The 22,932-nt window shown below is 42.7% G+C and overlaps 1 protein-coding gene across 3 annotated transcripts; it reads right to left on the bottom strand.

Moving 5' to 3' along the window:
• Positions 1–5,146: 5,146 nt before the first annotated feature.
• Positions 5,147–22,024, bottom strand: trak1b (trafficking protein, kinesin binding 1b). Of its 3 annotated transcripts, XM_020586319.1 has the most exons (18): positions 21,864–22,024; positions 20,956–21,150; positions 17,718–17,794; positions 17,191–17,307; positions 16,620–16,720; positions 16,330–16,435; positions 16,159–16,237; positions 15,896–16,026; positions 15,722–15,796; positions 15,476–15,613; positions 15,327–15,403; positions 14,711–14,959; positions 14,254–14,534; positions 12,666–12,784; positions 10,285–10,492; positions 10,006–10,111; positions 9,221–9,343; positions 5,147–8,218 (listed from the first exon to the last, which is right to left on the bottom strand). In XM_020586319.1, the coding sequence occupies exons 3-18, from the start codon at positions 17,766–17,768 to the stop codon at positions 7,624–7,626; spliced, it is 2,556 nt and encodes an 851-aa protein (XP_020441975.1). In that variant the 5' UTR covers positions 17,769–17,794; positions 20,956–21,150; positions 21,864–22,024; the 3' UTR covers positions 5,147–7,623. The 3 variants fall into 3 exon arrangements, with proteins under 3 accessions (XP_020441975.1, XP_020441973.1, XP_020441974.1); XM_020586317.1 differs by lacking the exons at positions 20,956–21,150; positions 21,864–22,024 and adding an exon at positions 18,641–19,986; XM_020586318.1 differs by lacking the exons at positions 20,956–21,150; positions 21,864–22,024 and adding an exon at positions 18,641–19,986 and having other exon boundaries at positions 14,254–14,531.
• Between the last annotated feature and the right edge of the window lie 908 nt (positions 22,025–22,932).

Raw genomic sequence — 22,932 nt, 5'->3', positions numbered from 1 at the left:
CCAGTGGTTGTTATGTTGTTTTATCAAGTTTATGCTAAGATTGTCTTTGTTCTCTCTAGTCCTTGTTAGCACCCTAGTCGTTATCCTGCCCTGCCGTCTCTAGTGTCTTCTTCCTCTTCGGACCTCTCCTCTGGACCCCCCTGGATTTAATCTACACCACCAGCCACCGCCTCCCAGGTCGATGCACAGTCTCCCTTACCCAGTTTATCCCTGCTCTTCTGTCTACAGCCATCATCACCTCCACCTCGACCAGCCCAGGAGTGACCTCTGCGTCCGCAGCCCGGTACATCATCATCCACCATACCACTGACTGTTTTTCTGCTGCTGCTGATCGAAACCCGGTCATCTACCTCATTACTCCTCCTGTATATATGTCACTACCTTCACTGTAAATAAACCTCACTGCTTGCACCGAAGCCAGCCACCTGGGTCCGCTTTTTATCTGCTCGCTCACTCTGTGTTCGAGCGCACCCTAACAGTGTTTGGAATCACCGAAACCATTAAGCCCACCCAGATACTTCCACCATTTAATGATGGAAAAACCGAGCCCTTGTGTAATTTTGTAGTTAAGTTCCAAAATTCAAATTCTTCAACTAGAGTCAAGAAACACTTGTATAACTTTTTTAAAAATTCTGCTCCAGAGGAAAGGTTACAGTTCAGTTCCTGCAGTAATCTAATCCAAGGTGGTGGTGGATGCAGGTAAAGCTGACTGATCTTCCCTCAGGTGCTACAGCCCCTTCAAGATCACAGCAAGTTGGTCTCAGTTCTCAGGACAGCCTCCTTATTTCTGATGGATCAGTTATGGTCCCCTTTGGTTGTTTTCTCTAACTTCAGTTTCCTAAGGTTGGGCATCTGAGTCAAAACAAAAGGGTCACTCAATCCCAAGTACAAAGAAAGTAAAGATGTAATGAAGTGGACAGAAGTGGATACCTGACATCTCTGAAGAGATCAACAACTCATGATGAAGAGGCATCATCATCAGTGAGGGTTTGGTACAGCATGGTTTCCATCTTCTTCCCAGCTACATGACAACTTCTGTGTCAATGCATTCCAAATGAATGCATCTAATACGAACAGGACACAACTTGTGGTACATTGCAACTTTTCAATCAGAAAGTACAATGTAGTTTTTTCTAATTTGTCAAATAATATAGCCATGCCTCATATGATGATAACTAAATTTATTTTGGTGTTGTGATTTCCCTGACAACAACGGAGAAACCCTCATATCTTCTCCCTGAGTTGTCCAGGCCCAGAGCCTAACCCATTTAGTCAAGACTATGATGCAAAGTTTCTAAAGGAGATAGCTCTCATAGAAATCTTTTCTCCTGTAGGCACGTGGTACCAATGAGATGTATAAGTAGACAGGCCTGCGGCAATGGGCAGGAGCCACTATGCTTACACGTATAACCCCATTTGTCTGTTTAAGACTGGTCACAGAAAATGCCAAGAACAGTAAAACTAGCAACTCAAGTGACAAGAAAGATGTTTTCTATCATCTGTTGCAAAATAGGTGATAGACACTAACTCTACATGACACCAATTCTACATTATCATCTGTTGTTACACCTGGAGAGCACAAAATAGTGCTTCAATTACTCCGTTGGACCTAACATTTAAAGCAAATTACAGGTGGGCTGTTTTACATGTGACATGTTCAATCTGATGTCTTCTTTATAGGAGGGCAGTTTTTTCTCATGCACAAACTTGTGAAGTTCAGCCCTGCCATGCAGCCATATCACGACCAACACTGCTTGTTGCAGTGTCTCATGTCACACACCTGTAGCAGGCAGAGGAACATTATGACAGATTAGAGATTAATGTCTAAACTACTGTAACTTGACCTTCCCACCAGACACAGTCAATAAGATCACCTTCCACTGTATACACTGTCTTGGATCACATTCAAACAAAACACTCAGTGTGTAATAGCCAAACTAGAACATTACAAACATAAAGAAGAAGAATTAAAAGCAAAGTAAAAGAACTGAAAGGCACACATTATGGACTCAATGACCAATTCCCATGTCAAATAAACAAACGGTACAAAATTCTCTAGCCCATTATGAAACAACACAGAACAATAGATGAGTAACCATCATTATGGACAAATTATACATTGAAGGATAGCTGTACCAAGACTCTAATGTAACTCCATGGCTCTTCTGATCTCCCATATTACATGTAATAAACAGTGACTGTTGCATCATATATTAAATGATACCCAACCATCATTCTCACCATTTAAATGCACACACATACAAATACCTTACACAGTCTCCTACAAACATTCCTGGCCTGGACACTCCCTTATTATCTTTTCTGTTTTACCATGTGTATTTGTCTTTTTTTGTCTTCAACCTTGCTTCATGTTTTTCATTTGACACCATGTTTTATTTTCAGTCAGAACTAACTAACTAACATAGCCACATTTACACACATACATTCAGACACACAACAACTCTACATTATCATTTATTCTTTTTTGTCCCCTCCTCCCTTCTTTATCTCCCTCTTAATAATATACTGTATGTTAATTTCATATTCAAAAAGACATTTCTTTACCTCACCAAATCAGACATATTTAACAAACAGTAACTTAAATTAGTGTCATGGAATGTGCGACGCTTCCAGACCCAGGCTAAGAGGATTAAAATCAATAACCATGTGACAAAATTATAGACAGCTACTGTATATACTTCTTACAAGAAGCTCAGTTAACAAATCCTGAATTACAAAACCTCACATTTAAACAATTTTATAAAATATTCTCATTACCATACAATAGCAGGCAGCAAGGTGTTTCAGTTCTAATTAATAAAAACATTTCATTGGTCCATAACCCATCCATCACTGACCCAGAAGGTAGATTTATCATTGTTAATGTTTTGGTTAACCAGACGGCATATACACTTGCCAACATCTACGGCCCTGATAATGATGACCCATCTTTTTTCCATAACTTTTTCTCTTTGCTGCATGACTTTATAAACATTATTATTGCTGGAGACTTACAATACTGATAAAAACCCAAAAAATGGTCGCTCAATCTCCTCCAGCAATACAAGAAACTGGCATTCTACAGAAGTTATAGAACACTACATGAATTATTACAGTCGGAGAATGAAAAATCCTTCATCTAGCGAATATACATATTTGTCCTCCCTCCCAGTTTTTATCGTGAATCAACCTTTCTCATAAGTAATTCACTAACCAAAAATAACAGATACCACAATTGATTCAATCATAATCAGTGACCATGCTCCTATTTCCCTCACATTAAATACTTAACTCCCTATTAAACCCTTTAAAAGATGGTGCTTTAACACTTTTGAAGTGTAGGTCTAATAACTAACAAGAGTTGTGTGTTCCTCTGACCCGTCGACTTGTTGAACTTTCAGATAGATACTTTTGCCATCAATACCAATACCGATACCAATACTTTTTGCCCCTTTAAAGAAAATTACTTCTATTAATAACATTCTACAAACAAAACTGTTTGTCAGTATTTTCTGATACATACAGTACAAGCATATGAACCTTTACGTTTGTCAACTAAATGAAAGAGTGGTGAACATGGCTTCATCCATGATTCGCGTAGCTCACTTTCATATTTGGCGTAGTTTAATAAAATAATGGCTTGTTCAATTTTTAAATCACTTACAACACATCAACTGTCACCTGTACCTGGATACTCTTTGCCTTTCATGAAACTATCCTGCAATGTCTTCTGATGGACAGCAGGTGGTGCGGGGGACTTTGAGGCTTGTTGGTTGTCTTCATGGTGAAGTTCAGCCTCTTAAAAGTGTCAGGGTGCATTGTCTTTAAATACTTAAAAAGGTCGCTAGTGTTGCTGCTATGTGGCACCACTTTACTGCAAATGAAGCACATGGTATTACCTTTTGTCGTGGGTGAAAAATAACACCACACTACGCCTCCGTTTCTCTCTCGGCCATCCGTGCTCTGAGCAGCAGATTGAGGCAGTGACTGACTGAGGCTGAGCAGTAAGCCTTCGACTCTGACATGTGTGTATCGAAGTATCAATACCAGAGTATCGATTAGCCCATCCCTAGTTCAGATGGAGTGCAGGCAGCACATGAGGTGGCTATATGACGCTAATCTTCGTCAGCTGATAATGGCCAGAAACAAGGCGATTCTTTCATATAGAGTAAAATGATGTCTCTGTTTTTGAACACCACTGAGTGAATAGTGCCCTAAAGAGCCCAGACAAAAGGACACCATCTTAAAATCAAGTGTGATATTCTTGGTTTTATTTAGTTCAACCATGATTTTACACAGTCTAGATCAAGGAATGAATTTTCAAGCTCAGCATTCATCCAACATAAATTTGTAAGTTTATAAATAAATTTCAAATAATTTACTTAGAAGACATTTCACTCTAAACCACAACTAAATCTCATGATGGTGTCAGGAAAATTAGGGGAGCAACAAAGTGAGTAGGGACCACAATGTCTTGTATGAACAAAACTCTTAAAAAATTCAGCTTTTAAGTAACATATTTATATAACACTATTAAATATCATTGGGATATTATGGGTAGTATTGATGATGGTGGGAGTGCATCACCAGCACACTGTGTCATTTCTGTGCTCACAAGTGTGAGGGTGTTTTCCTATGTCAGATCAGGGGGTGTTTGAGTTGATCTTGCAATAAATAGTTATCAAAAAGTTATTCTAAGAGGACAAATATCCAACATAAAAGATGTCAGTGACATATGAAACAGAGTTAGATCTCATTTCTTTGAAATTAGACTCCCTGGTTCCCAGAGTGGCATTTTTTAGGTTATTGCTCATCTCTCATTCATCCTGTGGCTAATAGAGGTTTAATAGCAGCCCTCATCATATTCTACATAGTACAAGTGACACAGATGGTGAATGGGTAATAGATTATGACTCTGCCAAAGTGGACAGACAGATAGATGCAATACTGACTATTTGCTGTGCCAAGTTATTTGTGAGCACCATCTGCTGGAGGAGAGGAAATAATAATTTCATGTTTTTAGGATTTTTGCCCAGTTTTGAATTATTCACAATTTCATGTACAGTACAGGTGAAAACACATAGTGTAGAGGATTACATTTTTTGTTTGACAACTTTTTATTTATAAACCCCCACCCCCAATTACGTGCGCACCCCAGTACTTACAGTGATGTGTGGTTCTTGGTTATGCACTACACAAGGGTGTCATTACTGACATTTCAGTGACAGTGAACAATATATACAGTACAGTGTGTGCCAACTTTAAAAAAAAATAAAATAAGTGTAACTAGGGCTGTGACAGCTACTTCACACCCTTACATGAATTACATGAAACCATAAAAACAGATTATCGAGGCACAATCTTGCTTCAATTCACCACCAAAACCACAAACAGTTCCCTTATTTCTGTCCTCTTGGCTTCAGCTTATTGATCTGTCCAGTTCACTAGAAGTATCAGCAGGTTCCCTGTCAAATGGCCAGTTAGGAAATTAAACAAAAGTATGTTTAATACTGACATAAGATCTATTCATTGATTTGTAGAAAGACTCACACCTAATGAGGAAAGGTTTTTTATTTATCTAGTATAAATCTTTTAGATGTGGATCTTATTCCAGTAATACTGAAGAGTTTTATGGTTTAATGCTACAGTGACTACAATTAGCCAGCTAGTGCCATGGCAGATTTAGCAGAGTGCACCTGTGTATGTCTGGATGTGTGTGGGATGATGTGAATGTGTTTCAAAAAATGAAAGAGTGGGAGTACTACATCTAACCAGCAGAGTCAGTCTCCAAAGCAGGGATGCAAGTGAATACAAGTGGGAGATATTTGCAGCTTTAACTGCAAAGTTTCTGAGTGTTTACCAGATAAATATCTCAGATGTACTTTAACAGGTCAGTTCACCCAGTTATATACAATGAAATTACATAAAACTGCTGTAATGTGCCTAGAGTTTATGATATCTTTGTGGAAATATTAGTGGAGCTCAAAGCATTTCTAATTTCTATTTGGAAAAAGATCAATAGCAACAGACAGGTGACAAATTAAAGGTCACTGAGTGGTTTGATGAGTATGAAAATGGTGTGAATCATATGCTGTGACCGTCACAGTCACCAGATCTCAATCCAGTTGAACACCTATGGGAGGTTTTGGACCAATGTGTTAGACAACATCTCCATTACCATCATCAAAACACTAAACCAGGGAATATCTGTTGTTGGATACATGGTGTTCATCCCTCCAGTACAGTCCAGGGATTTGTAGAATCAATGCTGAGGTGCACTGATGCTGTTCTGGTGGCATATAATGGCCCAGCAACTCACTGAGAAAGCTGATGTTGCTTTTACCGTTCATTTGTCACCCATCTGCAGTATATCTTTCCAAAAGCAGTACCAACATGACAGTTTTTTATTAAGACTATATAAATAGTGGTTTTACATTTTTGGAAATATTTTAAGAGTCAATTGAGAGGATTGTCTGTGCAATTAGTTTAGAGCTAGAATCAGGAGGCAGTTAGCCTCCAGCATGAAGACTGGAAGCAGGGGAAAAGAACTAGCCCGGTTCTCTCCCAAGATCAAACACCATCTCTAAAGCTCACTAACATGTTGTTTATAATGTGCTTAGCCCATACACACAGAAATGTACAGTAAAAATTACAAGTTTGTGGCTTCATAGGGAGTTGCTGTGACCATTACTGGGTGAACAACTGCTCTACACAGTTAGGCCATTTCCATTATAGGAACCTACTGACCCATAATGTAACTTGTACCCCTTGCCCCGGGTTCCTCTTTTGTTTCCACTGTCCTTTGCACACTTTGGAGATGAGTTCCAGGAACTAAATTTTGGCACCCCTTAGGAGGTAGTACTAAATTAAGTTCCTTTGCTCAGCTATGTGTATGAGGAGCTCAGCCCTACCCTCATGTAAACAGTGAGTCTTACAGGGAAAAATGCAATGGAAAAGCAAAGCGGAACAGACCAGATCAGCCTTTCAAGTTCCACCTAATTACGAGTATGGGAAGCTCCAGGTTACAGCTTGTAAAACTCCCTTGGTGGAAAAATCCTTATTGACTCCCTGGAAGAAAAACTGTTGCTCATCAAGAAATACATGTACTGTACCTACACCATGTAACTGCCTGCATTTCTTTTTAGTGTATGGATTAAACAAGATACAAGGTGTTAGAGGTGTTGGTGTGAAGTTTGGACAAAGCCAAAGAATGAGAACTGTTCTCAGTGTCTGAGAATTATCCAACAGTAAATGTAATTCAGTATTTTGTACAATCCTATTCACCCTGACTGCACTGAAGTGCTGTAGAAAACAGTGAGATATCTCAGAGATATCATAAAATGTAGGCACATAAAACTAAATCTAAAATATGTTTTTTGCATTATGGGTGAACAGTTCCTCAAAGTTATTTTGCCTTTACATCAAGCATGATTTGCCACCTAAAAGCACTATTAAGTTCAGTATGGAACCAAAGTAGTGATTAGAAACTGATCAGCTGTGCCATGTTGCTGCCATACACTATGAATAGTGTCAGTCAGTGTCTGGGCTTTAGGTGACTGCTCAACAGCCAGACCTCAGCCCTACCTGCCTCCTACTTGGACATCCTAATTGCAGCAGTCCAGGCTATTGCTTGGGTCCTGGAGCTTTCATGGCCATGCTTGCCCCAACCACAGCTGGATAACTGCGATTCCTCCTTATTCCATCGGGCCCAAAAGGGGAGCCAGATCTGCGCAGGCCACCCAGAGGACCCAGCATGGGGCCAGGGCTGATTGCTCTGCCCCCCGGAGCTCCAGCCACACCTAGCCGCTTCACCTTGTCCAGCAGGTTGAGGTTGTGGACGGTTACGCTAACGTCTGTTTGGCTTTCGCAGTCCCTCCCTCTCTGCCTGCCTCTCATCCCCCCCGTCACCTCCTTCAAAATAGAACGGGCCGGTTTGGAGGCTAAGAAGTTGTCGTATGAGGGGCTCTTAAAGTCAAAGTTTGCAGAGTTTGGCACAGCAGAGACTCCCTTTCCAGTGGGCGAGTTCGGAGGGGTAGAGGGACGCAGAGATTCAGGGTTGGACACTCGGTTAGGGGTGATGGAGGTGCTGAATAGGACTTCTCCACTGCCCTGACTGTGCTCCAGGCTCTGACTCTGGTGATATACTGCTGCTGATATTCCTCTCTCCTGGAGAAGGCGTACTAACCCCAGGGAGGTGCTGGTGGTGCGTGTTGCATCTCTGCAGAGATGTGAGACATAAAAGTTATGCTGGCCTGTAACCCCTCAAGATAGACTTCATGGAAAAAAAGTCATGAGTCAAAAAGTTGATAGTAGTTGCACAATCTTGTTTCTTTTGCAGTGTTTAAACCATAGAATCTGAAACAGGTTAACTAAAAGAATCAAGAGACTGGTCCACCCAAAGGACAAAACACCCAGACATAAACAGAGTGATGTTGGCTATGCAATTAAGTGTAGTCAGGAGGGTAACGACTTGTACATTGGTGAAAGTAAGCAGCTGCTTCACAAACGCATGACCCAACACAGGAGGGCCAACTCCAATGGACCAGAGTCAGCAGTCCACCTCCACCTGAAGGACAAAGGACATTCTTTTGAGGACAGTGAAGTCCAGATCCTCTCCAGAGAACATCGCTGGTTTGAGAGAGGAGTTAAGGAAGCTATTTTTGTAAAAATAGAACACCCCTCACTAAATAGGGGTGGTGAACTAAGACACAACTTGTCATCCATCTACAACTCTGTTTTGAGATCTCTGCCCAAACATGCACACCAGGACAATAGGCAATAGACATTGTTGGCCTTCAAAGGACTGAAACACCACCGAGGGGGATAAATATCTCCAGCTCAACACCAGTCAGTCAGAACTGATGAAGCTTCTTGGATGAGAGGTGAATCGCCTTCGACCTAGAAATCTAGTCCAGTTGACTTTTTCTAAGTTTTTTTTCCAGCTTACTATGACCTGGATGACTGAGAATCTACACAGACATGTTGCTACTCATTTTGGGAATGACACTCTAACAGAATCAAGTTAACTTAAATGTCTGCTCTGAGAAAAGTAAGACATTAATTCATGACACTGGATTGCTCTTGTAATTTCTGTAAGAAACAATCTGCTTATTCTTTAACAAAGAGAACAAAACTGTTTCCAACAGTAGCAAGAAGAAAACATATTTTTAGATAACTGAAAATGAAGTACAGTACTTTTCTGGTTTATCTGGAGCCTTGCCTGAGGTTAGTTGAGGACTCAGAGGGCCTGAGACTGAGCCTGCGTGGCGTGCAGGGTGTCACAGCAGGAGTACCCAACAGACTGGTCATCACACAGGAGGACGATGCTGGGAATGGATTTAGACTGGAAGGAGTGACAACAAAAGAAAACAATTAGAAACCCTGAAAAAACAATGCTTCTTGCTGATTTCAACAACACACAATACTTTTGTGATCTCATCGCAATAACACAGAATTTTCATTTGTTGTGCACAGGTGATGTTGCTTCTTCAGCCCATAAGCACCTACTGTCCATGTATTATTTAGCACCTTCCCACTGTCTAGCAGACAGCTGACTGAATAATGTTGCCAAGACAATGATACCACCTCAACGACTGCTTTTAGAATCTTGTTTGTCCTGTGGGAGTTAGTCAAATGGACATTGAAAGCAGAGTTAACACACTGTAGGAGATCTAAACATTATCACATTAAGCTACATTATATATTTTAACTATATTTATGTCTATGTTAACTTTTAGTGTTAACATGAAATGTAAAAAAGTGCAATTTTTGTTGCCTTTTCACCAAGAGCAAGAAAATGTGCATCCTTGAAGGCAAACACATGACTGTTAAAACACACTTTTTATTAGGACATATGTGTGAATATGACTGTATTTAGCAGAAAAGCAAAACTTGCGACAGTTGATTACAAATGAATTCTGGGAAATCAAAAAGAAGCTCAAGGGAAGGGGCCACAAAACATTTACTTGAGTCTTAAATTTCCAAGCAGCATGTGGCTCACTGTACCTTGGCGTGACACGTGTCTGCTCATCAGTGGGATGAAGGATCCGACAGGTTGTGAAGGTGTAGGTAGAGCTGGTGTGAGCCATGCATTTACCTGGGAAGTATGTAGCTGCAAGTCACACAGACAATCAGTCAATCCAAGCACATGATCCACTGCAGTCAGGTTCAACAATGTGGTCAATCCAAGCACATGATCCACTGCAGGTGTTGCAGTCAGGTTCAACAATGTAAATGTTTACATACAGTATATACAGTATTTATCAGTGTACTGAATGTCCTCACCCAGGGCATCAGTGTTGCTGAGATGTGGCGATGGGGATGGAGATGGTGGAGAAGGTGGAGCAAGGCTAGGTGGTGGCAGCCTGAGGTTGGTGTCACCGGTGCTGGAGGTGGAGGTCACAGCTGGGGACGCAGAGGTAGAGGAGTTGGGCAGATTCTGGAAGTACTGCTCGCCTGGGTCATCCTCCTCAAAGCTGCCCCATGGATATACCTGAAGACACCCCAGTGTGACACAGAGAAAATAGAGACCACTATACATGCATGCATGTGTAAGTGTACTAGTAAGGAAGTTATATTAACTGTTATTAGGAACAAGGTAAGGATTACTTTGCAATTAATAAGTCAAATCAAGCATGTAAACACACAAGGTTTCTGTTAGTCATCCATCCATCCATCCATCTTCGTCTGCTTTATCCGAGACTGGGTCATGAGGGCAGTAGTCCAAGCAGAGCCTCCCAGACTTCCCTCTCCCCACACACCTCCTCTAGCTCCTCAGGAGGAACCCCAAGGTGTTCCCTGGCCAGCCGGGAGACATAGTCTCTCCAATGTGTCCTGGGTCTACCCTGAAGCCTTCTCCTGGAGGGACATGGCCAGAATCCGCCCCCCAGGAGGCATTCAGGGGGCATCCTAAGCAGGTGTCTGAGCCACCTCTACATGGAGGAGCAACAATCAGTGTTCCACAGGGCGAAAACCGCACTGTTACTCCTGAATCCGAGGTTCGACTATCGGCCGGATTCTCCTCTCCAGTACCCTGGCATGGACTTTCCCAGAGAGGCTAAGAAGCGTGATCCCCCTATAGTTGGAACACACTCTCCAGTCACCCTTCTTAATAAGGGGGACCACCACCCTGGTCTGCCAGTCCAGTGGCACTGTCCCCGAACTCCATGCAATTTACACTGCCATTAGGTGTGTAAGCACAAACGACACTGAGAGACCGTTCCCCGACCCAAAGGCACAGGGAAATGACCCTCTCATACACCGGGGTGTACTCCAACACCTGCCGACCCGAAGGCGCAGAAAAATGACCCCCTCATCCACCAGGGTGGACTCCAACACCTGACGACTGAGCTGGGGGGCTATAAGCAAGCCCACACCAGCCCGTCGCCTCTCACTCTGAGCAATGCCAGAATAATGGAAAGTCCACCCTTTGTCAAGAAGAATGAATCCAGAACCCCACCGGCCGATGACATCCTTAGTTGAGGTCAGCAACACACCACTTCCACTGTAAACAGTGTTGGCAGAACACCGCTTCCCCCTCCTGAGCCGCCGGACAGTTCTCCAGAATCTCTCTGAAGCCAACCGAAAGTCTTCCTCCATGGCCTCACCGAACTCCTCCCAAGTCTGAGCCAGCTGTGAGTGGAAGTGAACCCGACTATATCTAGACAACCATGGTGACTGCCAGAGCTGCATCCTGCTTGGCCTGTTGGTACCTGCAAACTGCTTCAAGAGTCCCTTGAGCCAACCAGGCCCAATAGAGCTCCTTCTTCAGCTTGACAGCATCCCTTACTTGCAGTGTCCACGACCGTGTTTGGGGCTTGCCACCGCGACAGGCACCGGAGACCTTATGGCCACAGCTCCCAGCAGCCGCCCTGACAACGGAGGTGTGGAACATAGTCCATTTGGACTCAATGTCCCCAGTCTCCCTCAGCACCTGTTTGAAGCTCTGTCAGAGGTGGGAGTTGAAGACCTCTCTGACCGAGGCCTTCGCCAGACATTCCAAACAGACCCTCACTATATGCTTGGGCCGGCAATGGTGGGAGTGCCCCCCACCATCAAATCCAACCCACTATCAGGTGATGATCAGTTGACAGCTCAGCCCCTCTCTTCACCCGAGTGTCCAAAACATATGGCCGAAGGTCAGAGGAAATGACTAGAAAGTTGATCATCGTTCATCCAAGAGGCTTCATCAATTCTGTCCGACTTGTGGTGAGCAGGAGGTATTTATCTTCCTGGGGGGTGTTTCAGTCCTTTGATGGCCAACAATGTCCCTAACGACTGACTTGTTGCGGTTCCAGTCCTTTGGTGGCCAATAATGTCCTTATAACAATTACGTCGTTAGTCTGATATCGGTGTGTTATTACCTGTCTTTGAAACCTCACATGTGGAACGACGCCTATTGCCCTGGTGTGAATTAGATAGCACTTAAAACTATGTCCAGATGATTTCTTCAACATCAGCATACTATGACCTGGATGACTGAGAATTTGCACAGACATATTCATAACTGTCTTTTCCCACTGAAATAATGAACATTAGAAATAGCAAAACATTTAAAGGAAAAATAGGATTTGTCAGACAGATTTTAATGTGTGAATATGTTCAACATATGCTAAACATAGAGCATGACCATTTAATGTAGATATGGACATAGAAATTTCACACACCTGCTCCAGCTCCAGTTCCAGGGGTCTGTAGCCTTTTGGCACGACTCCTGGCCTAGCATCTAGAATCACGCCGAGGTGAGGCTGGGCTAACTGCTGCCAGTGGTGCAGGGTGGCAGAGCCTGATGGAGACAAATTCATAAATATGCACTGTACTTGACTACTACTGGTATCTTTAATCACTTGAGGGAATAGCTAGTTCTTTATTTACTTTATCTGTAACTGGTTCTCCCATCCTCACCAGACTTATAAAGCCCCTGAAAAGACTTATTATCATAGATGAGTAACAGTTGGTAGAGTCCTGTTATTTCAGTTAAAAGGCTTAATAGGTCCATGTTAATAGGTAGAAAATGTTATTTATGAACTATAACAAATAGGAAATAACTGATTTTGCGATATTGGTGTAGGAACAGAGTGATAGCTGTTCTACTATAATAAAGTATATAGTAATTAATATGAACTAAAACAAGATTTCAGATTATGTGACAAACCATTGCATGACAGGTGCATTTAATGCTAATAACTACTTCTAGCATCTGACTGATAAACATATCCATGCAAAAACAAGTTGAGGGAAATATTATGGAATAAGCCTCAGTGATCAGGATGACAAGCCAAGACTAAAAGTTGGTTTAGAGCAGAAGAATAAGATGAAAATTATATAAAATAATGAAATGAAATGAGTGGTTAGAATGCGAAATGGTCTTTAATAGTCAGCCACATGAATTTGAAACAGAGATAGCAAGCAGTGAGAAGTCACAAAAAACAGAGGACATCACACAAATAATATATAATAGTAAATAAAGAAAGAATAAGAAGAAATGAGAAGCTCAAACTACTAATAAACAAATGCATGCAAACAAAAGCAGCAGCAGAATTTCCACATATGGAGATGTTAGGGAGGATAACAATGGTCAGGTTGCTTTCAAACAGTATAGATTATCACCAGCAGAGGGAAGCACAGACAAACAAAAGCAACCTTAAATACCTTAAATGTGATGTGATTTAGCATTAAGTCAATGCTGGAGCACAAGAGGAACAATACATCAGTTGCAACCCTCTCTGAGTGTGAACTCATGCTCTCCATCAGCTGTCAAAATAACCAGCTGTGACACCCAGTGCAGATAACCGTGTGCTCACTTTATTACCAGATACATATTACACGTAGATGATCATTACTCTAAACAGTAGCAGTAACTGTAATTTTCATTCCCCATTAATGTGTGTGCTTCTACAGCCATCCTCTGGACTGTGTGTCTTTGTAGTGTGTAGCTGTATGAAGATGCAAAGCTGCTTGACTTGTGATGGTGCATCACAGACCAAAATGAGTTGAAGAGCATGAGTGACAGAGGCCTGTCTTTCCGCTGTCTTGCTCCCTTCACCCTTCTGCTCCCGGGTCGGTCTCTGGCCCAACTCCTTCCTCTCTCCCTCTCTATCCCAGCTCTGGATTTCCTCGCCCACTCCATGCTTTCTCCCTTTCCCAGTCAAGAGTGTGTCACTTGCTCCCTTTCTTTGTTTCAACTCCTCTGTGCCTTTTGCCTTCCCACTTCCTTAAAGCCTTGCCTTGCACCACGCTCTCCTTTTCTCTCACCTTCAAGCGGTTTGACAATTTGGAGTTTGTCGGGAAGATACGGCCCTCGTGAGGCCCACAGGTGGAGGTTGCCAAGTGACATGATGCTTTCTGAAGGGGTCAACGCACTCTCCTGACCCAGCGCATAATGGAGTCCACCATGTCCTCCCTGTCTCCGCTCTCTCTCCTCTTCAAAGAAGCGCCTCTCGCTCAGGTTGTTCTGTCGACGCAGAGACAGGCGGCGCAGGGCCAGACGCAGCTCCTCAGCCCCGCTTGACTTCTTCTCACAAATCTCTGTGCTGCTGCCAGGGCAGGGAGGAGACAGAAACTAATGCATCTTGAAGAAATTTGGTCAGTGTAGGCACATGTCACACAAACAGTACAGGCTACTATTGTATTTTTTCACGCAGCTGTATAAAAAGTGCCCTTGTTCTCAACTTCCTCTCCGATTTGTTTATTGCATTAGCCCACTCCTCACCTGTCCTGATTGGATGCCGCCTCCATCAGTATGCTCTGTGTTCGGTTGTCAAGGGCAGCGCTGTCTCCGCTGACGTCACCTCCATACACACTGGAGTGAGAAATGGAGAGGCCACTGGACTGGGGTGACGTCCGTGCAGACAGAGACTGGTTGGAGCCCGGGATGCTGGCGTTGGTTGGAGTCAGTGAACGCTGACGGACTGTCTCGTTGACATTCTTAACAGTCTCAAAAACACGCTTATGATGGACTCTGCAAACAATGAGACAAAAGCGTATTAGCCTACACTGTAAGCAGTTAGTGGACAAAAATCTATGGTGGCTTTTTCTTTTATTTCTTTGTCATTATTGCAGAATAAAACTCAAATTTCTTTAAAGCTGGAGCAAAACCTCAATGAACGGAGCCAAATAACTAGAGATTATCTGGCTAAGTGACACCTTTTCATATCTGAACTAGCCACCCTACCTCATTGGACATATGACAATTTTTTCATTCCTTCTTGGCCAGTGAAGGTAACTAAGGTGTATTTTGGCTAATTTGTAAAATTATTTTTGGTTGATGATTTTAACTTGCACAGTCTGTCATAGATTGAGTGTAAAAATAACAGCTTAGGCCATACTTCTGCTCCTCACACTCAGGATCGTCCAGACTCAACTCCTTCCTCATGGTTCCCTCAATCTCAGCAGCCAGAGAATCCTGCAACACAAAAATGCATGAAGCAACAGAATGTGATCAATTACATGCACCCACACACACACAACTCCTCACCATTGGGTACAGTCCCAGGGGATGGTAGCGCCGAAGGGCTCCTGCAGGATAGTTTCTGTTCCTCAGGTTCTTCAGCTCCTCCTGAGCCTCATGCAGCATCTCAATACACTCCGAGTACTTCTCCTCCAACTCCTGTAGCTGTTGTGTAATAGATATTAAACTTTTTCAATTAAAGTCAACACTAAGACAAATACAGTTACAGCTTAGAAATGTGTGGTCAAGAAAGGACAGTGTTGTGGGTGTTACTTCTGCTGTAAGCTGCCTTTGGGCATCTTTAGCTGCCATCAGGTGTTGAGAGAGCTCCTCATTCTCCACCGCATACTAGAGAGACACACAGAGGTTTAAATTAGCAAAATGACCAGAGCATAACAGTCACTTTTGATTTAAACTGAGTTCATGTATGTATACATGTGTGCTCACAGATTTTGCTTTCTTTTGCAAGTCCACTATCTGAGAGAGGAGGTGTGTGATTTCCTCTTGCTGCCGGGAGGCATCCTCAGTCTTACGGGCCAGTTCCTCCGCTATGGTAGAGATCTGGAGACTGGACAACCCTGACCGGACAGAAAGAAAACATTTAATTCAGCCCGAGAAAAGGAAAGATGGAGAGATGTGTCCAAAGTTTTAGGTATACCATGAAACACAACAAAAGGAGACAAGACAGGAAACATGATGTTAAAACTTACTGAGTTCCTTCACACAGTCATTGACAAGCTGCTGCTCTTTTTCTTCATATGTTTCAGTCTCTGACTTTAGATGATTAGCCTGCATGTAGACATCATTATTAAACAGCATGTCCCCAGCTAATTCAGTTTCATGCATCACGTGTGTGTGTTGCTGTTACTGTGTGTGGATACCTCTGAGCGGAGAGACAGGTTCTCTTCTTCCAGCTCTTTGAGCTTCCTCTGGAGTGTGTTGCTCACAAAGCCTCCTGAAGCTGCTTCCACTTTGCTTTTCTTCCCCCTTTGGAAGCATATGAATAAGCATGAACCTCCACTCTCATAGTTGGAAGATCTGCACTCCCCTACTTGTGCTAATTTACAATAATCTAACAGTTGCATCTCCAAATCATTCAAAATGATCAAATCAACTTTTAATCAGTGTTATAGAAAGAGTGGTAGTAGAAGAACAAAGAGAGGATGCTGACGCTGATGGGCTGCTGGACTCATCCTCGCTCTCCTCGGCTGCATTAGTGTAAAACTGCAGCAGCTCATCCTTCAGGTTCAGTTCATGGTGTAGCTGGGCCACCTGGAAGACAGTGGTTACTTTTTACATGTCTCTGTTCGTGTATGCATGGAGAGTGAATCTGCTGTAAACACACCTCCAATGTCATATATTATTCTATTGTAACCTCTTCAAGCAAAGCAGGGTCAAGCACAATACAAGACATTACTATAGCTCAAGGTCCGCTTACTAACTTCGTCTGCATGTTTTCAGCCATATCATATGGTCTTCATGAGCAGGTGGCGTTTTTTCAACTGTCATAAAGATGCAATTGCTGAGATTTTCGATGTTGTTGAGAAAACTCCATGAAAGAAGACTCTGGGCTACAGCTGAAAGCTATACAAGAGCTAGTTAGTGTACCCTGAGTCAGGACTTTTTAAAAATCTAATTGTAATATAACTTTGAAATAATTAGAACAAACAATTTTATGAGCTAATGCCTGGTTAATCTGAATAGATGTGTGTGTGTGTGTGTGTGTGTGTGTGTGTGCAGACCTCCTCTGCGATTTGTCCCACTTGTATCTCCAGATAGTCATTCTGTTCAGTCAGAGTTTGGTTCTTCTTAAGAAGTGACTGGCCAATTCTTGCGGCCAACTCCAAATCTCGCTCTTTCTATTAGTTGGAGCACAAAGAGAAGAAAAGAGAATAGAAGAGAACAGAAGAGAACAGAAGGTTACAGATGCAATATCCAAAAATCCCAAATTACAGCATGAGTGAAGCACATTTATTTGTGTGTGGTTCCTGTGGGGGATGGAAGTTCAGCCACTGGTAAATTTAGAAAGAATTCACTCCCTGCTGTGTGTGTGTGTGTGTGTGTGTGTGTTGCTGTTTATTAAGCTCTTCTCTTCAGTGAACATTCTACAACTATAAATACCACTGGCATATTGGCAAAAAGCAAAAAGGGTTAATCTGTAGAGAAGCATCCTCTATGTTACATTACTTTGTGATGTAGACTGATTAGAATCTATCCTTGTGTACCTTTGAATTACACTGATAGAACAGACAAAACTAGGACATGTCACCTCCTCCAACAGACGTGTGACAGCATCGATGTCATTGTAGGTCTTCGTCATCTGGCCCACTCTGTCTGCACATAGCACTGTGGAAATATCAAGTGCAGAAATTAGCAGCCGCATGGAAATTAACAGTGAACAAGCACCTGCAGAATCTAGTGCAAATGACCCATATTCTCATCACTCCTGGTGATATCTGATATGTGAACATGTACAGTAGCATGCACACACAGCCACATTATGTAACACAAAGTTTAGGATGTAAAACTTCCATCACCACTGACATAATGTTATGGAAGAACAGAACAGAGAGAGAGAGAGCAAGCAGAAAGGGTTGTTTCCATGGCACAGCGGCTGACTGTGTTGCCCTGGGGTGACAGCTCTTATTGACTTCAGAGCTCTAATCAATAACATGCAGTACAGAGTTACTACATACATTATCCAATTAGTATAATTTAAAGGTTATTTCCATAAAGAGCCTTTAAATTCCCCTTTTTGAAAATAAAGATAGGCAACTGTGTTCAAACTAAGATCCACTCTGGCTCTTGTAGGCACAACAATTAAGTGTGCATGTGCAAGTATGCTCAAGGGCTGAGAAGACACAAAAGAGCAAATTCAAAGTCAGCAAGTTTCATGAAATTCCTCTTAATGAGAATGAAGGGAGGGACACGCTCCATTGTAAAACCATCAACTAGGAAACACACAAAACAGTTTGGAAAGGCTGATTTCAAGCTCCTGCAACAATGAAAATATCACTTTGTGATCAAAACAGTGTAATAGCAGGATTTCAAGTGGCTGCATCTGTCAACTTAAACTTCAGTCTACTACAAAACAAAGTGCTGGGAAGAAATGAATGCCACAGTCAAACTGTCCACACATTTAATCATGTTAAACATTTCTTTTCTGTTCTCTAGACAAGACTTTACCTTTACCTTTCTTGTCCTCTTTCCAGTTCCACTCATCCAGTTTACCTTCATCCACTGCTAATCTTTCTGTCCTGCTCTTGCTGTTCATCTCCTCCCTGGGCTTCCCGGTGACCAACAAGCAAAAGCAACAACTGATTCAAACACTGATCTACTCACTTTCTATTTCTCTCTCTCTCTTGCTCCTCCTGCTTAGCTGCTGTACAGTATAACAGGGCCAGAGCCTAAATTACCCACCGCCCACATGGACACCACTGAAAGAAGTATAGAGGAGGCAGACAGATTAAAGAGTGCACATCTGTTGTGGAAACAGATGCTGAGGTGAAACAGAAGCAGAGGTTGTTCTAGGAGCGAACAGGTGAGGATGAAAGACAGAGCCAGTCAGAGAGGGCAGGCCGCAGGGTGGCTTCTTCTAGAACCTCTCTCCTTTTCACTTTTCTTTCATTCCCCCACACTCCTCTTTTCCCCTCTGCTCTGTGCAAGGCTGCTGAACATCTATCTGCCTCCAGCAGCTGTTGCCATGGCAATGGTTATTCACAAACAAGCCCCTGGCGCATACGGAAACCGTCATTATTACCCACTGACCATGCTGCAAACAGAAGTAAGACACACACACACACACCAGGCTGTGCATAATTTTTGTGGCTCAGTAACAAAAACAATAAACTAGGAACTAAAAATTCAACTTCTTCCTTCCTTGGTCCTCACAATACACTACAGTGCTCAATCTATAAAATGATTTATTCCTTTACTTGCTGACAAAAATACATTTTATATGGAAGCATGAATATTTGTAATTTATTACATACTTAAAAATGAATAGGAAAAGTATCAGCATCTCATTTTTAGTACTGAATTATAACATCCACTCTGCTTGTCAAAGAATGAAAAGATTCATTTGCCAAGTCTACTTAAAGAACAACACAATGATCACAGAAATGAACAAGGAAAAGGAAACGTAGGATACATGCAAAATGCTAAGAAATGCAGAACAATGTAGTAGTTAATTAAAACTTTGAAATTTACTGTAGTCACACAGGCAGCATAATCACAGTATAAATTAACTCATAAGAAACTCCTAGAAAATCTCCTTAACTATCAGAACTTACCTAATGTGACAGAGCAGTCACTGAACAAGAAGCAAGATCAGAAACTGGCAGCTTAGAGCTACACTTTGAGAAAACAGATACAGTAATCCCCAGACTATAAGCAGCTGGGCGCCACCTTGTGGAGGGAGGCTACATTACTGACTATACTCTCTCAGGAATGTCAGAGCTGTGACAGGACAAACCATCCATTATCTATACCGCTTAGTCCCAAACGGGGCCGCGATCCCAGCTGACATTGGGCGAGAGGCAGGGTACACACTGGACAGGACGCCAGTCTATCACAGGGCTGACACGCAGACAAACAGCCACACACACCTACAGGCAATTTAGAGACACCAATTAATCCAAGCTGCATGTCTTTGGACTGCAAGAGGAAGCCAGAGCACCCAGAGTAAACCCATGCAAGCACGGGGAAAACATGCAAACTCCACACAGAAAGGTCATGAACCCAGAACCTTCTCGCTGTGAGGCAACAGCGTTAACCACTGCGCCACCGTGCTACCCCAGGACAAACCAGATTGTAGATAATAGTCGAATCTCACTGGACTAGAGAATGAACCCACTGATACATTAGGAAAATGTATTGACTCGTATTTATCTATACCAGACAGACACGCACTGCATGAGGCACATAAAACAAACTAAAAGACAGCCTATGTTAATGAGTTAATGGACTTTGTGTTTTCCACACAATGCCCATCAAAGCATTCCAAGAAGTATCTAATAAATCGACAGGAAGAATCAATATTTAATGCAGCCTCTCACAGCTGTTTATACAAGCAGACAGGGCTGCTCCCCAAGCCCCCCTGTCTGTGAAGAGGGCATCTGAGGCAGTATATTAGCAGAGTGGTGATATAGCAAGAGCAGAACAACAATGATTCTGAGCCAATTAACAGAATTACTACTACTTCACTGTTGGATTAGGAAAACTACGGCATGGTTCATTCCAGGCTTTCAGACTGAATATTCCACAAGGCTCTGACTTTTTAGTACGACTCACATGGGGCCTTTAAAGACAAATGTGGTGTTGATAAGCGAGAGGAACCTTGGTGTTCTTACAATTGATAATTCTATTTTTTTTTTTTTTTTTTGAGAACCATTTGAATCATTAAATAGAATAAGAGTCAGATGTAGGTGGATCAACCCCATACTTCTGAAATCACATACTGGCACTCTTGATAATATTGTGGTAAACGCTGCACTAGCCAGATTTACAGAAGTATTTGAGCGTCTCCTCAATCTGCTCAGTTGTCAGGTCAAGCCTGGTGTCCGGTGTGACCAGGGGAGTGTGCAGCCAGTCATCGTGGTCGTAGCCGTAGACGGTGTCAGCCCGCAGCCGGTACACTGGCAACTGCTCCTCCAGAAGACTGATGATCTCAAACTCTGGCAGGTCAGTACTGTTGCACACATCTGAAGAGGACAGAGAGGGACAGGAAGGTGACTCTTCTCCATGCTGGTGGTAGACAGCAGGCTTAGTGTGGAGGGAACTGATGCTGTCAGTGTGTTTGAGTAACATGGAACCTGATGTTTCATTAATACTCACAGCTTCAGCTTATTCTCAGTTGTGTTTTTGAAGGGCAATAAAAACAGTGACTCAACTACATAAATCACAGGCAATCTCTGATGAAATTGTCTTTGCACATGTAGGTTCTGAGTGGTTGAGTAATTGTGTGTGAAATCTGATCCCAATATCAAACTGTAACAAACTGATGTTTAATAACCAGTGTAGTACTATATTAAAGCCATTTCCATTTACCAAAATTTGATAATCAGCTCCAAAGGATGATGCTATTGATTGTAGCAGTATATTAGAAATAACAAAAAATACATTTCTACCAAATTCAAGCCAAGAAAGTTCTGTATATGCTACCTGCCAGAATGAATTGCAACACCGTAAGCATTTTGCACCCAATGCTAGAAATTAAGTAATATATTGCAAACAGTGGAGCTGCATTTTAATTTTTTTTGTTTTGAGTTCAGTTGAAGATGTAGTCCTTTTATGCAGTTAACAAATTTCTACCATATTTTGGGATTCATTTAAAAGGCCCTTCAATACAAACTGAAATCAAAGCTTTTTTTTTAATGGGAATTCCTAAAAAGTTGACCCACACACGCATGCATACCTGTGATGGTCTCGGCATCCCTGCGGTCTGGTGGCGCCAGGTGCGTGGCAAGCTGACTGGATTCGCCCTCACTCACATACTGCTCTTCAATGGTGTGCTGCCGCTGCTCGGGCTTGGGCTCTGGATCCGGGTCTGGGTCCAGGTCTGGGGATGGGGAGGCCAGCTTGGCTCACCTCTCACTGGGGGAGAGAAACAGCAGCCATGGGCCTCTGGGGCTGGAGCTCCACTGGGTTAGCAGGTCCAGTGAGAGAAGACAGCAGACAGTTGCCTGTAGAGGAGAGAAGAGAGAAGGATGGAAGAGGAGGAAAGGAGGAAGCAGGGACCTTTCCAGAGCTGCACATAATTTGTATTGCTGTAACCCAAAGTCCACACTAATCAATGTGTCACTCTCTTTCCTTACAGAGTCTTTAACTTCAAGTGCTGCTGCTGACTCTGCAGCAGGCAGTCTGCCAGCCAACTGAATAAATCAGTCCGCTGCAGAAAATACTTTTCATCTATCGGGAAATGGACCAGAATGATGGAGGTTAAGAGCAGCTACTCACAAGAGCCTGATATAATGAGCCTGTGTAACTTAATGCCTCCAGGTACGGGAAGTTTGTTTTTCTTGTTCACCCATCATGGGAAATCAGACAGGTAAAAATACAGAGCAGCAGCACTGGGGCTGAGAGGGCCTAAGTACCGAGGAAATTTCAGAAGGTAAGATGTTTGCCAGCAAACTAAACTAAAAAGACAAACTTTTTAACCACTCCAGAGATCCCTGTCACACAAGAAGGCCTTCCTCACAGTCAGAGACCACTGGAGGAGCACAGTAAGACTCCAGTCTGATCCTGGGTCCCCTGTCTGAGGTGAATGCACCAGTGCTTGTGCATAGCGGCCTTGCAGCGACCTGTTTCAATTCTCCAGGAGTCAGTGTGTCACTGCAAGTGCGCAGCAGGCTACAGTCAGTAAACACACAACAGATCCAGATTATGAAGTACGCTTGTGCATCAGATCAGACAGCTAGAGATGCTGCTAGGGGAACAGGATATAAATAGAGACAGAACAAAGGTGGGTGTGCATATGCATGAGT

This window comes from Monopterus albus, unplaced genomic scaffold (assembly GCF_001952655.1).
Source record: "Monopterus albus unplaced genomic scaffold, M_albus_1.0 scaffold402.1, whole genome shotgun sequence".
In the NCBI taxonomy this organism is placed as follows: domain Eukaryota; kingdom Metazoa; phylum Chordata; class Actinopteri; order Synbranchiformes; family Synbranchidae; genus Monopterus; species Monopterus albus.
The sequence above is the reverse complement of the archived record's forward strand: the minus strand, read 5'-3'. Positions and strand labels throughout refer to the sequence as shown.